The 14,793-nt window shown below is 33.2% G+C and overlaps 2 protein-coding genes across 2 annotated transcripts in view; one reads left to right on the forward strand and one right to left on the reverse strand.

The window, feature by feature from the left end:
- Positions 1 to 1,184: 1,184 nt before the first annotated feature.
- LOC120624582 (probable peroxisomal membrane protein PEX13) lies at positions 1,185 to 8,899 on the reverse strand. Its single transcript, XM_039891222.1, has 5 exons — positions 8,264 to 8,899; positions 6,643 to 6,779; positions 6,044 to 6,180; positions 2,878 to 3,043; positions 1,185 to 1,585 (listed from the first exon to the last, which is right to left on the reverse strand). The coding sequence occupies exons 1-5, from the start codon at positions 8,602 to 8,604 to the stop codon at positions 1,215 to 1,217; spliced, it is 1,152 nt and encodes a 383-aa protein (XP_039747156.1). The 5' UTR covers positions 8,605 to 8,899; the 3' UTR covers positions 1,185 to 1,214.
- Positions 8,900 to 9,674: 775 nt separating this feature from the next.
- Positions 9,675 to 14,793, forward strand: part of LOC120623211 (focal adhesion kinase 1) — a 195,264-nt gene continuing 190,145 nt past the window's right edge. Inside the window, exons 1-2 of the mRNA XM_039909254.1 lie at positions 9,675 to 9,795; positions 12,889 to 12,912. The gene's annotated coding sequence lies outside the window, so the exon portion shown is untranslated. The remainder of the gene's footprint in view (positions 9,796 to 12,888; positions 12,913 to 14,793) is intronic.

The following is a 14,793-nucleotide window of genomic DNA, read 5'->3' on the forward strand; positions in this document are numbered from 1 at the left end:
GTCTAATGAAACCGGTTTTTCTCGCACGTCCGAAGGTTGGCTCGCAGAAAATGCTTCGGCATTAAGTCCGCCTTTTGTAAACCGGTATTTGGGTTGTTTGGTAAAGAGTTTAAAAAAAAAAAGCTGACACGCTGTATAACATCTGTTTACATCGCTGTGTACATATAACATCTGTTGCAACGCTGTGTACATCAACTGTTTTCCTTGTATTTTCCTTTTTTTTTGTTGTGTTGCAATAAAGTTTTTCTAATCTATTCTATTCTATCTGTGCCAGTGATCTCAGCATTACATTGGAAAGTGTGACTTATACATAAACCAACATTTTTTTATATAACAAAGCCGTCACGACCCGGTTAAATAATTTTCTTTACTGTACTATAATACAAGATCAGCAAACACGAATCGAAACACGAAATATTGTCAAAATAAAATAGACCTATTGTCACGCGCATTAAGGCCGTAGATTATGAACTACAGATTTTTCATTTAGAAACCTTCCGCCAAGAGCTCTAACTGTGGAAGTGTAAACCAATTTAAGCTTTATAGCAAGCATGATAAATTCCATTTTAACTTGAAGCAACATTGTACCGATGCTGAAACAAGGAACACAATAATTGCGAGAGTAAAAATGGTTTTATTTAAACTTCAGTAAGTCAACGAAATTTTCTTTTGGCAACCGTAAATTATATTTATTATCTACGCATCAAAATTAAAAATTCCTCTGATTAAGCTAACCAAGCGTCAACCACGCGTACTCCGCGATCGGGTGATTCAAAAGAATTTAAATGTGACGTTGATAATACAATTCACATTCGTCATTAGCGCAAAAACAAAGATATATTCTTTGTTTTTGAAGCTTTAATTTTATATAATCTTTGATAATACGTATTAACGTGGAAGTAAGATAACACGGATTGAAGAAATCACGAAAAAGTGCGTGATCCCGTGATCTGTGATTGCGATCGAGAGCTCACGATCGTGATCGAGTTTGTCTGTTTACGGATTACTGTTCCGTGATTCCCGGTTTAAAATAGAGCTAGAGTTACAGTACACTAAATAAGACTAATCATTAGTACTTGCGTAATTAGTGCTTGCGTAATTAATTAATACAGCCCGACTAATCGTAACATATCATTCACCATTATTAGACGTAAACTATGTTACCATACCCCAAAAAGAGTCTTTAACCTTTATTTTTCTTTTTTATAAGAGTTCTAGAGTTCTTGTCCATTATATATTTTCTCCAAATCAGCCGCAACTGCCGGATCTGACGCACTTTCCAAAGGTTTATTTGGGATACTAATATTTGAATTATTAACATTTGACACATTTGTACTAGCAACATTGTTCTCAATTTGGTTTGTAGGTTTCACGACTTTTATATAGTTGACAGGGACTAGACCGGCTGTCTGTCTGTCTGTTGATGCCATTAACCATCCGGAGTTCCAGAAGTGACCTTGGAGATGTTGTGGAGCGAGGGTTAACACTTGATTTGCGCAGAAGCTGATCTCTTGGGGAGACGTTGCTTGGAAATCATGGTGGGCGACCGCTCGAAGGGGATTTTGCCAGGTTGATGGGTCTTGCACTGGAAAAACAGAACAAAAAGTTGTTTGAGAGAATATATTATACTGCAGGTTTTGGTTTTTAACTAAAAACCTCAACACAAGATCTGTGTGAGATAATCTACCTAATCGATCGCGTTAAAGTTAACTACGATTTGTATGGAATCGAAAGAGTGCCATCCAGTGACAAACAGAAATACAAAAATAGGTAGAAAATCTCACAATAAACACACTTTGACTCTTACAAAATATAAGCGTTATCTTAAATAATTAACTTTGCTACTGAAATTCATGACAAATAATTCGAGACCCGAAATTATTCGACATTTTGTGAGTTGATTCATTTGACTCGTAGTAGTAGGTAAACTTTCTTTTTTATCTTTACAATTTACACAATAGCTATCATCTGTACATGCGAGCTGATATGTTTATCGCATACGTTCAAATGACTGATAAAATCGTATTTTTTGTACATTTATCGCCTGCTACTAGCTTTGATAAAGAGAAGAAACACAGATATCATAGTCATGAATTTCGAGTCTCCCTAAAACAACTTTAAATAAATTTAACTGTAAAAAAATTTGAATAACCCTTCTCGTGTAAGTTTTGCCCTGTACAGATATTATTTGGTATATATATAAGCAGAACAAAACTTTTCGCGGTTATGTACGTTTTCAATTCCAGAAATTTGAAACTTTGCTTCTACGGTGAAGGAAAACATCGTCAGGAAACCTCAAAGGTGTATGGAGTATACTAATCCGCACTTGGCCAGCGTAGTCGACTATGGCCTAAACCGTTCATTCTGAGTAGAGAGTTATAAATATTTTTCTTTTGACAAACGTACGAGTAAAATAAATCATTGCAGTCAAGCGTGTCATTAAATAAAATAATAGCTCAAAACAAAACTATATAAAACACGCTTGGTATGAAATCACCAAACTAATTCAGTCATTCAAGATTTTTAGTTTTTCTTAAACTACTATTTTTATTAGAGAAAAATTAATCGGTAAACCATTCGTCATGAAATTTGTTAATATTCGAGAAAACGGCTAAAGTTAAAATAAAAAAAAAACGTAATTCTTGCCTTATCGTCTATAGATGGAAATTTATATAAATCATCAAAAATCTTCTTTTGCAAATTGAGAAATTGAATTTTCTAATTAAATCAGTGTATAGGTCCTCTTTATATCTACAAAGTTTAAACGAATTCAGACCGTTTGAAGAGGGTCAAAATCAAGTCCTAAGGAGTCTGTTACAAATATACAGGTGAATCTAATAAAAGGCGTGTAAAAAAAAACAAAGTTAAATTACTCACACTTTTCATGTATACTTGATGAAAGGCCGTTCAACATCTTCAAGACTATGTAGGGCGCCGCGGCGATCACTCCGAAGAATAGGAGTATAGGCCAGCTGGAACCTTTGGCTTTTTGCTCGGGGCTAGCGGATCCGGCCTGCGTGGCTTGCACTGCTTCTGCCCACGCCTGGAGAGCGAAGTATATATTTAAATAATGAGACGACAACTTACTTTTGTAACACAACGAACCGATGACAATTGTGTTCGGAGTTATCCTCATACATAGGTTAGTAATCTTTATACGTGTAACAACAAATAAGACTGCATTGACTAGGTCAATAAGCTAGCTATCAATGTTCCCAGATACACAAGTTGGTGACAGGTGCGTACGCTAATAAGTTATTTGCTGTATGTTTGCGCAGAACGCTCACCCATGCGTCGACTCTGACAGTTTTAGTAACAATTTCGGATCATCTGTCTGAAGGTAGCTTAAAAAAACTATTAATAAAGCTAATACTCTTATTATACTCGTATTAATGCAGAGTCATATTGTTATTGTATTATTAATTACTATTATTATAGTCATATATTTTATATTATGATTTTCTCTGTTTAGTTATAAGTGTCTAAAGTGAAATGTGTCTTTTTATTTAATTTTTCTATTATATCACATATATATGTTTTCTATTCCTTTTTTTTTTCTTCTACTAGCACTAAGAGATTTTGAATTATTTTTTTAATGAAAGCTAATTTTAATTTCTAATTAGGCACTTTAGGTACAGTTAAGATTATCTGTGATGGTAAGTGCAACTTGTATCTACATTGTATCGCCGTTCCTTACAATATTATGTGGATAGTGTTGTGGATTACATATTATCCCACACTTTTTGTTTAAATTTAAAAGCTAATGTTATTGTGTTCTGTCCCAAATAAATAACATAAAATAAAATCAAATTATACAATCACACCCCCCCCTACCGACAATGAAGTTTCGCCAAGCCAATTTAGCGGTCCAGTACGATGCCGTGTAGAAACCAATTGGGGGCATAGGTATTAAATTAAGTATTAAATAAAACAGATTTGCCCGCTACCATCTTAGACTGCAACATCGCTTCACCATTCCAGATTGCAGTCAACTTGTAGAGAAAAAAAAAAGAAGTTAACACTTTATCTATTTCAAACTCACCACCGAAAATACTACGCAAGTGTAACTGAGTTTTACTAGCCAGAGGTTGAAAAATTTATGCTGCCAACCCCCTTTTCTACGGTGAACGTTAGATAAGCTGTCCGCCACTTTTATGGCAAAGTGGATGGGACTTAGGGGACCGAGTTCGAATCCACGAAAACACGAACGTTTCTAAGTTATGTTCGTTTTTTAAATAATTAAACATGCACTTTTTTCAACGGTGAAGGAAAACATCGTTAGGAAACCTGCATGTCTGAGAGTTCTCTCTTGAGACTGCGGGAAACAGCTTTTCAGTATTTATTTATTTATTTATTTATATTAGCTTTTCAAGGGAGACAAACAGTACTATTACACATAAAAGTAATGCCGTATTTTTATATCACATAAACCAATAAAGTTTCCACAACTTAGTTATACATATAATACGATAACATAAACCACAGTTGCTTAGGAATAAGTACAAGCGAAAATTATCCAAAAAAAAAAAATTAAATTAAAACAAAATAGAAAAATAAAAACTTTAAAGCTTTTAATACTTATTTTGATTCGTTTCAATTTTGACATGAAAAATGTCCGTCTCATAATATTTGCTGTTGAAAGCATTGCACGCATATATATCATTGCATTGTATCATTGTTTATATAATTTAGGTTATGTAAATAATTATAGATACGAACGAAATAGCATTATTATCGATGCAACGAGGCATAGGTATTTCGCGATTAAACTCTTTGTCGCATTTCTACTAAGAGTAAGATTATGCAAGTTATCTCCGCACAAATTCAAGATACCTTTATATCAAACAATGATTCAATGCTGAATACAAATAATCCATTTTAAATATAAGTAGTTACCTATCTATTTGATAACATTTAGCTATCAAAATGTTGAGTATTAAAATCACAAACAAACTGAAATTGAATTTTATAATTCTACGTCTTATTACCTACCTAGTAGTGGCGTTCCTAGGTCTTGAATTTGAGCAAGCCCAGTTAACTAAAGGACTGATTTGACTCGTCATGACCTTTAAAAGTTACCTTCCTTTATGTGCTAAATGACAAACAATATCAACTAATCTTTCAAAAACACTACGATAAAGGTCAACACGGGAATTATGATTTGAAATTTCGATTTATAATCGGTTGGATTAAGAAGTTTCTATGCACTGTTTGCCAAAATAAAAAAAAAAACATCAAACGAAAGATCGGTTTTTTTTTAATTTTAAATAGTTTACCTTTTATTCACCAATTAATATTTGAACACATCTATTCAATGTAACGCAAGCCCCACTTTTGGGCTTCTATGATAGTACCGCCACTGCTACCTAGTACAACTATTTCCCTCTTAATTATGCTCCGACTTAGTTCGTATGACGAATTCACTTTAGTGTTTTAATGCTAAGTCTAGAATCTAGATAGTTAGAGGTCAATAACCTATGGATTCTGCATGGTAGTTCTTCAAATTATAATGAAGTCACAAGAAATGACTGAGTTGAATTTAAACAATAGATATTAACGATTATGGTAATTCGTCCATGAAATCAAGGCCTACATATACAAGTACCTATTTAAATAAAAATAAAATATTCATATATTATCTTGGAAAATGTACTTTTAAAACAGGCAGAGCCTTTTAGTGTTTTTGTGTTACTTTCGAATAAAATAGCTTTGTAATGGTGAAAAAATAATTAAAATCGGTTCTATAGGGTATTAGGCTATAGGTCCGAGTATTTCAATTACAAGTTGCATACAAATTTTCCTCTTTATAATATAAGTCTAGACAAGTGAGGCTAGGCATTTTATACCAAATTTCGTTGGTTTAGTATATCATCTACAGATGTTATAAAAAAGAATAGGTAGCGCTGTCATTTGGTGTTTTGCAATCTATTAAGTCATTTTATGCATTCAGCTACATTGTATACTGTCAAACAGTTTTATGATATGTTTGGATTACCAAGATTTTGCACTTTAAAAAATGATAGATTATGCATTTTTAACTTACCTTGAATTCACATTCTGTTCTGATTCCCAGTAAAACAAGTAGTTTTCTCACAAGCCAGTTTAAGCTGCGCACTACAGCAAATGTAGACCAGAATTGGGCAAATAATGACCTCAGTCGACCAAAGTTTTCCGCTACACCTATAAAAATTAAAAAACAGTATTTTACAATTTTATAGTACAACTCATTACCATAAAACTCATTTTAGCATTCATCGTTCAATTGTTTGTGTAGTATAATTGTATAACATACCATTTTAAAGTAAAGGTCACTAGTTCAATTGGGCATACTACATGATTAGCATATTCTAAAATACCTTTTTATTTTCTATTTAGATGCAAGGTTTCCTATATTATATTATAGACATCTAAAATTGTTATTTGCTTAGAAATGTTTATGTTAATAACAGTGGTACCCCTGATGGTTTTCCACATATAACACAATAAATCACTCCACCGTGTCACATCCACTCATCAGCCCTAAAGGCTTTAGCGTAAAGTTGAAAGCATATAACCTTTTAATCCTCAGTGTGTGAGTCTGACTCGCACTTGACTGTTTTTAGTGTAGTTGTTATACTTGGTATTCACAGGGTACATACTCACCTAGAATAGCTCTAAAAGAGCTGGTCAATGCAAAGAATGTGCTCTCTAGCATCATGGCTACACTGCCCACTGCACTCACTACACTCTGTATAGAGTCAAATGCTGGTCTTGAGTTCTCTTCTGCCATTTGGATAAATCTGAAAGCCAATGTCAAAGTCCATAAAACTTGTTTGGCTGAGCTATTCTTATTAATCAAGATTGGATTAATAAGAATAACCTGATTTAAAAAATAGCTAATTTGAGAACGTATTTGTCACCACCTCTTTTCTCCTGTGGGGGTTGTAGGAGGCGACTGAGGGAATTTAACGGGCAGCAGCATCCTCCATGCTGGGGGAGGCCTTGTGTCCAGGAGTGGACTGTTATAGGCTATTGATGTAATGATGTGATGTGATAACTGTAGGCCATGTTTTGGCAGTTTACTCTTTAACTCCAAATCTATCCAGAGTCTATGTCGGTATCCAGGCTATCCAATTTATTCAAGTTCAACACATCAAACAAACAAAAAAATAAACAAACAGACATCATTTATAAACATAGACTCGAAATATGGATGATAGATAAAAAACTATGCAACCAAATAACACACTGTAAGGTTATCTAAGATAATCTTGATAATAAACTGACTAATTCTTGTGTGTAATAATAATAATTTTATGCATAAAAATTATTTTAATTTTTTTTGTACATTAAATGCATTAGTGTGCCTTATGTAAAAATGGTACTTGTTAAAAAAAGTCAGAAGAATAGGTGTTGAAAAGGCCCTGTTACTTAAGGATAAAATAGTGTCACGGTAATTTTATAGATTTAGATAACTAAATTCATTTTGGTCAAAAATTGCATTAAATTGATTAGGATTTTTACAAAAACGCTTATAATTATTATTCAATTAATAAATAGTTTCCAAGAAACAATTAAAATTATATTTGATTAACAACCAATGTTCATGACATTGAGTTGGTGGGTATATTTGATATAAATACGGGTGCATTTTCAATACAGTTCAATCCTACATGGACTCGAACGATGCAAAATTATCTCCTCTTAGTCTTAGTCATTTATCAAGCTTTCTTATGGGCAAAGAATTTAGTAATTTTCAGTTTCAAAGTTTATCAATTAAAAAGAAACAAAATATAAAGAAATCTTTCTTTTTCATGATTTTAGTATAGATGAATACCGATTTAACAATATTATATAAATTAAGACATAATGTAAACATAACACAACCAGTAAACAGTCTTGATAGTATTTACCACATAAATGTATTAACAACCACTTTTATGTGGTAACAAAATTAATGTTTAAATGTTGTTTTGAATTAATATGCTTCTAATTAAGATGTTACCGGTACATTATAATGTCCTTAATTTGTGAGTCATGGGAAAATCCCTATGTTATTTTATAATTAGAAAAAGCCAAGGTGTGAAGTTCATACGCTTTCAGAGCTGGTAAATCATATTATTGCAAATAGTTTAAATAAAACATCACAAACAATATAACATTTAAAATTCTGCTCAATTATTTACTTAGGATATGCAGATACTACAATTGAGAATTACCACACTTAAGCAATATGACCATTCCTTAATTTTCCTTATTCTTTGGCAAATACAAACAATTTTACCTGTTCTCTATATCACCGTGCATTGGACCATATCTGTTATATCCTCCATATGGACTCAAGCCCATCCCCATTCCCATTCCTCCCATTCCACCCATACCATATCCACCGTATCCTCCATATCCCATCCCATATCCTCCCATACCGCCGTAAGACATGCCATTATTCATCCCATAGCTTGTCTGCATAGTCAAATCTGGTCGTGGTGGTAACACAGGGGCACCAATCCCAGATGTACCAGGAATAGGGTTTCTGAACGAGGGGACTTCAGCTGGACCCATTACGCTAGCGTTTGATAAGCTGTGGTCAGAGTTCACGTCATATATTTTCATTGGCTCACTCATTATGTCTGTTTACAATTTGATTTGTTACTTGCGAGGTTTTATCTAATCTTTTCGGGTAAAAAGTTCACTGTTTACGCTTTAAACCTACTCACTATTAGTTTATCTAGAAGTGGTAGATCGTAGAAGTTACTTTGCGTCTTTTATAGTAACACGTAATCACATCTAATGTTTATGACCTAAGAACACGGTAGTAAAACTGGCTGTTCGAACAATGTTAGTTTCAATTTAATTCTTGGACTTTTACAGATTCACTTTTGCTTGTTTTGTCTTTTGAAGTTCCTCGAGAACTTGTCAATCGTCCTTAGCAGTCGTCAGATGTCATGAGTCAATTTCCTGTCATTATGACGTTGACTTTACTTTTCTTTTTTGATGTCTTTTGGTATGAGGAGGGTACTCTTCTTCTTCTTTTGATTTATGGCTTTTCGTAATGCCAAAACAGCACAATGTACTTTGCCAATGAGGTATGAGCTTTGACATTTTGGTAGCCTTTCCTGACATTGACTTTACTTGACTTTTTTTGTTGTTTACCAAAATACATACATCAATCATCATCAACACATTTTGTCATCATCATCAACAGTGTAGGCTTAAGTCTACCCTCCTGGCCAAGTGGGGATCGGTAGACTTCACACGCGCTTGAGACCATTTGGTTTATTTGGGTTTCTTCCCGATGTTTTCCTTAACCGTTTAAGCAGTAATATTTTAATTAAATTAAAAACGCTCACAATTCCGAAAGGTTATAGGTGCCGTTTTGGTAGATAATTTTCATAAATTAGATAATTTTAATTGTTCACTAGGGTTTTTCGTAAAAATACAAAAATTGAAATGTTTAGTCTTTTAATTTACTATACTTATGTACTTTAAAAGTAAAGATTTACTAAAAGCAAAAGGTAATTTTAGACTAGTTAGCTTTTTATTGATTCTACGTTATATTATTTAATAATTAATTGTAAGTTGTTTTATAAATTACAATTTTATACGAAAAAAATATTATATGCCAATTACCGTAATGGTTTTGAAGTTTGACCTAGTTTTATAGGCATTTATTGTCTATGGCATTTGGGGTGTCAATCGTGTCAATAGTTTCGATTATTGTTTCGATTTTATGTTTGTTGTTATTATCGTGAAATTGGAAAGTGTTCTCTAAATTTTTCACCTGTAGAAGACAAAGCAAGTCGACAGTTACGAAAGGTATGTAATTGTTTAAAGCTTCTTCTGAATTAACATATGTAATAAATCTTACACTTGTTCTGATATCTTCTCTACCAAGTATTATTTCAAGATAGAGATTTTCAAGATAATTTGAAATAAAAGCATATCTTCAAGAATTCTATCTACTTCTTGCTACATCTAAATTAAGATACCTCTTTGTATTTGTAAGTTGAAGACTTAAAATAGTTATAAATTAGCGGTTTTTTCTGACCGGTTTCTTTATCGCTGACGCGAGGAATTCCTATAGTATCAGCGAAATAATATATTTTGCATTGAATTACAAATGCTCACACAAACACATTATACCTTTGTTCGAATCCGCTTAGAACAAAGGTTTGGTTTGAAACTTTATCATCAATTACACAGTGACAGTTTAACATCTGAGATAAGAACCATTAAACTAAGGGAGAAAATTTTATATATTTATACCTATATCTATATTTTTTTTAATTATTTTATTAAATTGATATTAATTTCATCAATCGACCTTGGAAAACTTATATAACACAAGTTTTCCTGCACATCACCCCTGTATAAAGGTTCTTTAGCATAAAATTATAACCCTGATCCTTAATAAATAGGCTTATCTATACCAAGATAAGAAAATATTGGATTGGTAGTTTCTAAGATTATTGATTTCCGACTTACAAAAGTTTTGACAAAAACATTCAAAAACATGTTTATTTTATAAAGCTGTTATGAATTTGGTTAAAACCAGTAATATTTATCTTTTTAGCATGCTTAATTGTTATTTTTATCTATTGTATAGGAATTGTGTATTTTGATTTGAGAAAAAGTATTCTATTTTACTCTGCATACCTACTATACCTTCTATACCTACAATCATTGCATTGATGAAATTCTCCTGCTATTATGAATTGTTATCATTATTAAATACATAAAATTTATAATATCTTTGATTTTAGTATTTTTAACACTTTGTTCCATCTGATCTAAAGGCAGGTCTAAAACTGATGTTAAAAGTATTTCTGCCAGTGAGAAATTTACAGCAAACTTATCTCTCTTTCTAGAAATATGTACAAGGTTAAAATAATTGTGGCATCAATAGTGTCCAATTGACACAGCAACTGATTCATAGATCCTTATGTTTATTTGTACATTTTGTTGTATGTGAATTGAATATTGAAGTATAAATATTTTATTTTGTTTATGGTTACTATATTATGTACCTTACTGTGTAGGTTTATCCATATACTAATTGTGAAAGTGTGTTTGTTATGTTTGGTGCTCTGTGATCTCATGAAATGTGGACCACCCTGGACATTAGCTTACTTTTTATCCACAACAAACAAATAAGACAAAGTTAAGTATAATCTATATGAAAAGAACTGTATAGCAGTTAGTTTTTTTTTTTAATCTTTATACACAACACTTGATGGTATGATTGCAGTCAGTGATGATGAAGTAAAGTAGAGCGCTTGCGCGGAAGATGCCTAATCACTCCTGATTTGAAAGTATTCATATTAAAAACGATTTATTTTTATCAATTCCGGCTCAGTAGTATCAATTAAAAGAAGTGAATGTTAAATTATTAACTATTTTAAAAATCTAAAAATGTAAAATTGTGTCAAGCAAATGTTTTTTTTATGTTTCTTATTTGCTAAAATTATCTCTTAATATCATGATTCTGTCACTTAGCTTGTATCTACAGTCTATTGTGTTTCAGTTGAATGTATTTTATACTTCTCTTATACAAACAGGCAGAGCAAACTTATTTTCCGTACAATCCTTATTTGGAAATATCATGTACCTTATCCTTAACCTATATCCTAAACCTATAAAACAATTCCGTGACTTCCGCACATATTAAGGAAGATACTATGGTTATGCCCGGTTTTTTTTTTTAAATCTTTTTATGTTAATCAGGTCAATTATTTGATCATGGATATTTTCTTCAGACCAACAGTATTCGCTGCAAAATGTAAATATAACCATTCTAAACATTAAATGGGTTACCCCATTTACAGAGCGCAGGAAACGTCAGCACTGTCGCCCGTGCGCAACTTCCGGCGATCTCAGGGATGGCATTGTTGCCTACCTTACTCCTCCTATCTATCTTCATAGCTATCTTCAAGTAGGGACTGTTTGTGTCTGTATTACTAAATTTATAACATTGCAAAGTCGTCTATTAAATTACTGATATTAATTGATTTACAGTAGGTTTAATATGGCGTCTTTGAAACATCACATCACGAAAAATAGTAAACAGTGCTACGGTAATGTTGCATAATCATAATAGTAGGAAGCCTTTAGGAAATGTACATTAGATTAGGTGAAACCAACGTAATTGAACTCAACAAAAACTATTTAGTTTTATCTAGGTAATAAGACTTAAGTAGTTCCATAACGTAACATTTTGAACAAGGATGGGAATTAGTGAATGCAGCAAAATGGTAGAAGACTCCGCTCAAAATGCTCCAAACTACTTAAAAGTTTTAATAAGTTGGTGAATGCGCGAAGCTGCACGAAGAATGTAGATACCTAATTATGAGTCATGTGATTTGCTGAAATATATCGTAGGTTCCGAAGACCGTAATAAGTGTCTGTTTTGACGATCTCCCTGGCGCAACGGTGAGCGCTGTGCTGAATTTAAGGATCGAGGTCCCGAGCTCGATTGCCGGCAGGACTATTTCAGAATTTGTTATTTCTGAATTCTTTCTGGTCTCGTCTGGTCTGGAGGCTTTCGCCGTGGCTAGTTATCACCCTACCGACAAAGACGTGCCGCTAAGCGTTTTGAATTCCGGTGCGATGTCGCGTAGACAGGCTAGCCAGCTTAGACAGTACCATCGTCAAGCACCAGGTGGGATTGCAGTCAAGGGCTAACTAGTAGTGGAATAAAAATAAAATTGTGCCACGGTATGGTAGTAGCAGATGACTCAATGGGTAATTATTAATGGCTGAATAGTCCATCCATATTTGAGCCTTGTCAAATCCGAAATTAAGACATCAGATGTAGGGTTGCACTAAGGATTTTTCGGAAAACTATCCCTAAGCAGATGAAACGAGGTGAAAGCTTTTCCAGAATAATAATAATACATATTTTGTTTACAGGTTATTCACCAGTTTGATCGATTGGTAAGTGGCTTTTTACAAATGTAATTGTTATTAAACGACTTTATAATTGCATCGGCACTATGCCTATTTCTCGTGGGAATTTCGCGGTAAAAAATATATGCAAACACTTTCATAAAAATGCAACTTAGTTAACAACATAGTTAAAATCCGTTCATCGACTACTTTTCGTGTTCTCTGAACGCATCGTAACGCTGATTTTTTTTTATTGTTATACCTACTCAGTACCTACCTATCCACCGCGGCACATCACCGTCCCGCGCGTTTACCTGCTTGGTTCCTAAGGGTGGCAGGGCAGCGTGATGTTTAAATAGCTTATAACCTTCAATGACAAGGTTGCTTGGAAGCATCCGGCCCCGCTTTCATCTCTCACAAGAAAGAAAAATGAATGTTAAAATGTTAAATGTGAGCAAATGCTGAGTTTCTTGCCGGCTTGACAAACAGACAGACTTGACGTTTCAAAAGTGCTTATATTAGGCCTACTTGAAATAAATGAATTTTGAGAATTGGGCTACGAATTGCATTTATGATCCTTCAAATCTGGCTAAAGATTCAAACAAAAAAAAACTAAGTCTATCTGTGTACCTATAATATATCTTTTATATAATATTAAGAAGTGCATTGGAAAGCTTTCTTTTGAATAATGACCATATTTATGCACCAATACACACACACGGTTAAACACACGGTTGAAGGCTTCAGTCTATATCCATACCACATAATTAAGAACTCCAAAAACCGTGTACACGACTTATATTGAAGCATCGAAAACCACTCCACTTTAGTAGTGTTTCCCGAATAGGCGGTTTTTCACTTCATACCTCTTAGCAGTTGACAGTAATTATTTTAACACTAATATTCTAAACCCTAAAATGGGAAAAAGACATAATGCTCTAATTCATGTAATAGCCGAATGAGGGTTCTGTATGTTCTTAGTTCTGTGATTCAAACATTATAAAGGCAAAAGTATAAAGGTTTGTATAAAGGTGTATGTTTTTTACTTAAGAGTGGAGATTATACACGACAGATTAGTGATTTGTGAAAACATGAATTTCACGTTGACGTGAGCGGTAACTATAGCTATAATGCGCACACTTTTCTCGCGGAAAATAATTAACGTATTTAATTAAAAATACGAATACAGTCTACTTCACCGAGGGCGCAGCTAGTAATTGATTATTTCTTAAAAAATGTATTAAATTGGCTTAGTCACATAAAAATTTGGCAATGTTAAAAATAATAAATAAATAATTATACTACGACAATACACACATCGCCATCTAGCCCCAAAGTAAGCTTTGCTTGGGTTAAGGCTACTAAGATGACTGATGAATATTTTTATGAATAACTAGTTGTACCCTGCCACGCTTCGCTGTGGCACATTGTGATTGAATGGTTGAGAAAAATAGATAAAAAAAATCCTTGATGCGTATTATATATATATCATGCTAATATTTCAGCCCGATCATTGCAGAACTTTTTGAGCTTGTACACAAACCAACATAACATTTTTATATATACAGATATGTGTTTTAGCACTAAAGATGTCCCTCCTACTTCCAGAGGCAACCAGTATTATTTGGAAATTATAGATAGTTGCAATCATTGACTGGAAATCTTACATAGTCTCTTCTGCACTTAAAGTTTTAGTAGTATTTTGAGGCCAAGCTTGTCCAGGGAAGTCCCTACTACCCCCATGCCTATTTAAGCTGCTAAGCTGCGTTCCAGTCCGAAGGGTGTCATTTCCGATTTTTTGATTTAAACTCCATTCAATACATTCTTGTTTGCTTGTAACATAGCCCAAAAAAATTCTGTCCAAATTTCATGTCTAAAAGAGTTAAAATTCATAATTTAGTTTTTTATGATTTTTTCTAATCATTAACG

This window comes from Pararge aegeria, chromosome 1 (assembly GCF_905163445.1).
Source record: "Pararge aegeria chromosome 1, ilParAegt1.1, whole genome shotgun sequence".
Taxonomy (NCBI): Eukaryota; Metazoa; Arthropoda; class Insecta; order Lepidoptera; family Nymphalidae; genus Pararge; species Pararge aegeria.

Coding starts and splice junctions, on each gene's coding strand:
- LOC120624582 (XM_039891222.1), bottom strand. CDS start 8,604: ATGAGTGAGCCAATGAAAATATATGACGTGAACTCTGACCACAGCTTA. Junction 6,181..6,642: donor CTCTTTTAGAGCTATTCTAG/GTGAGTATGTAC, acceptor TAATTTTTATAG/GTGTAGCGGAAAACTTTGGT. Junction 1,586..2,877: donor ATCAAGTATACATGAAAAGT/GTGAGTAATTTA, acceptor CTGTTTTTCCAG/TGCAAGACCCATCAACCTGG.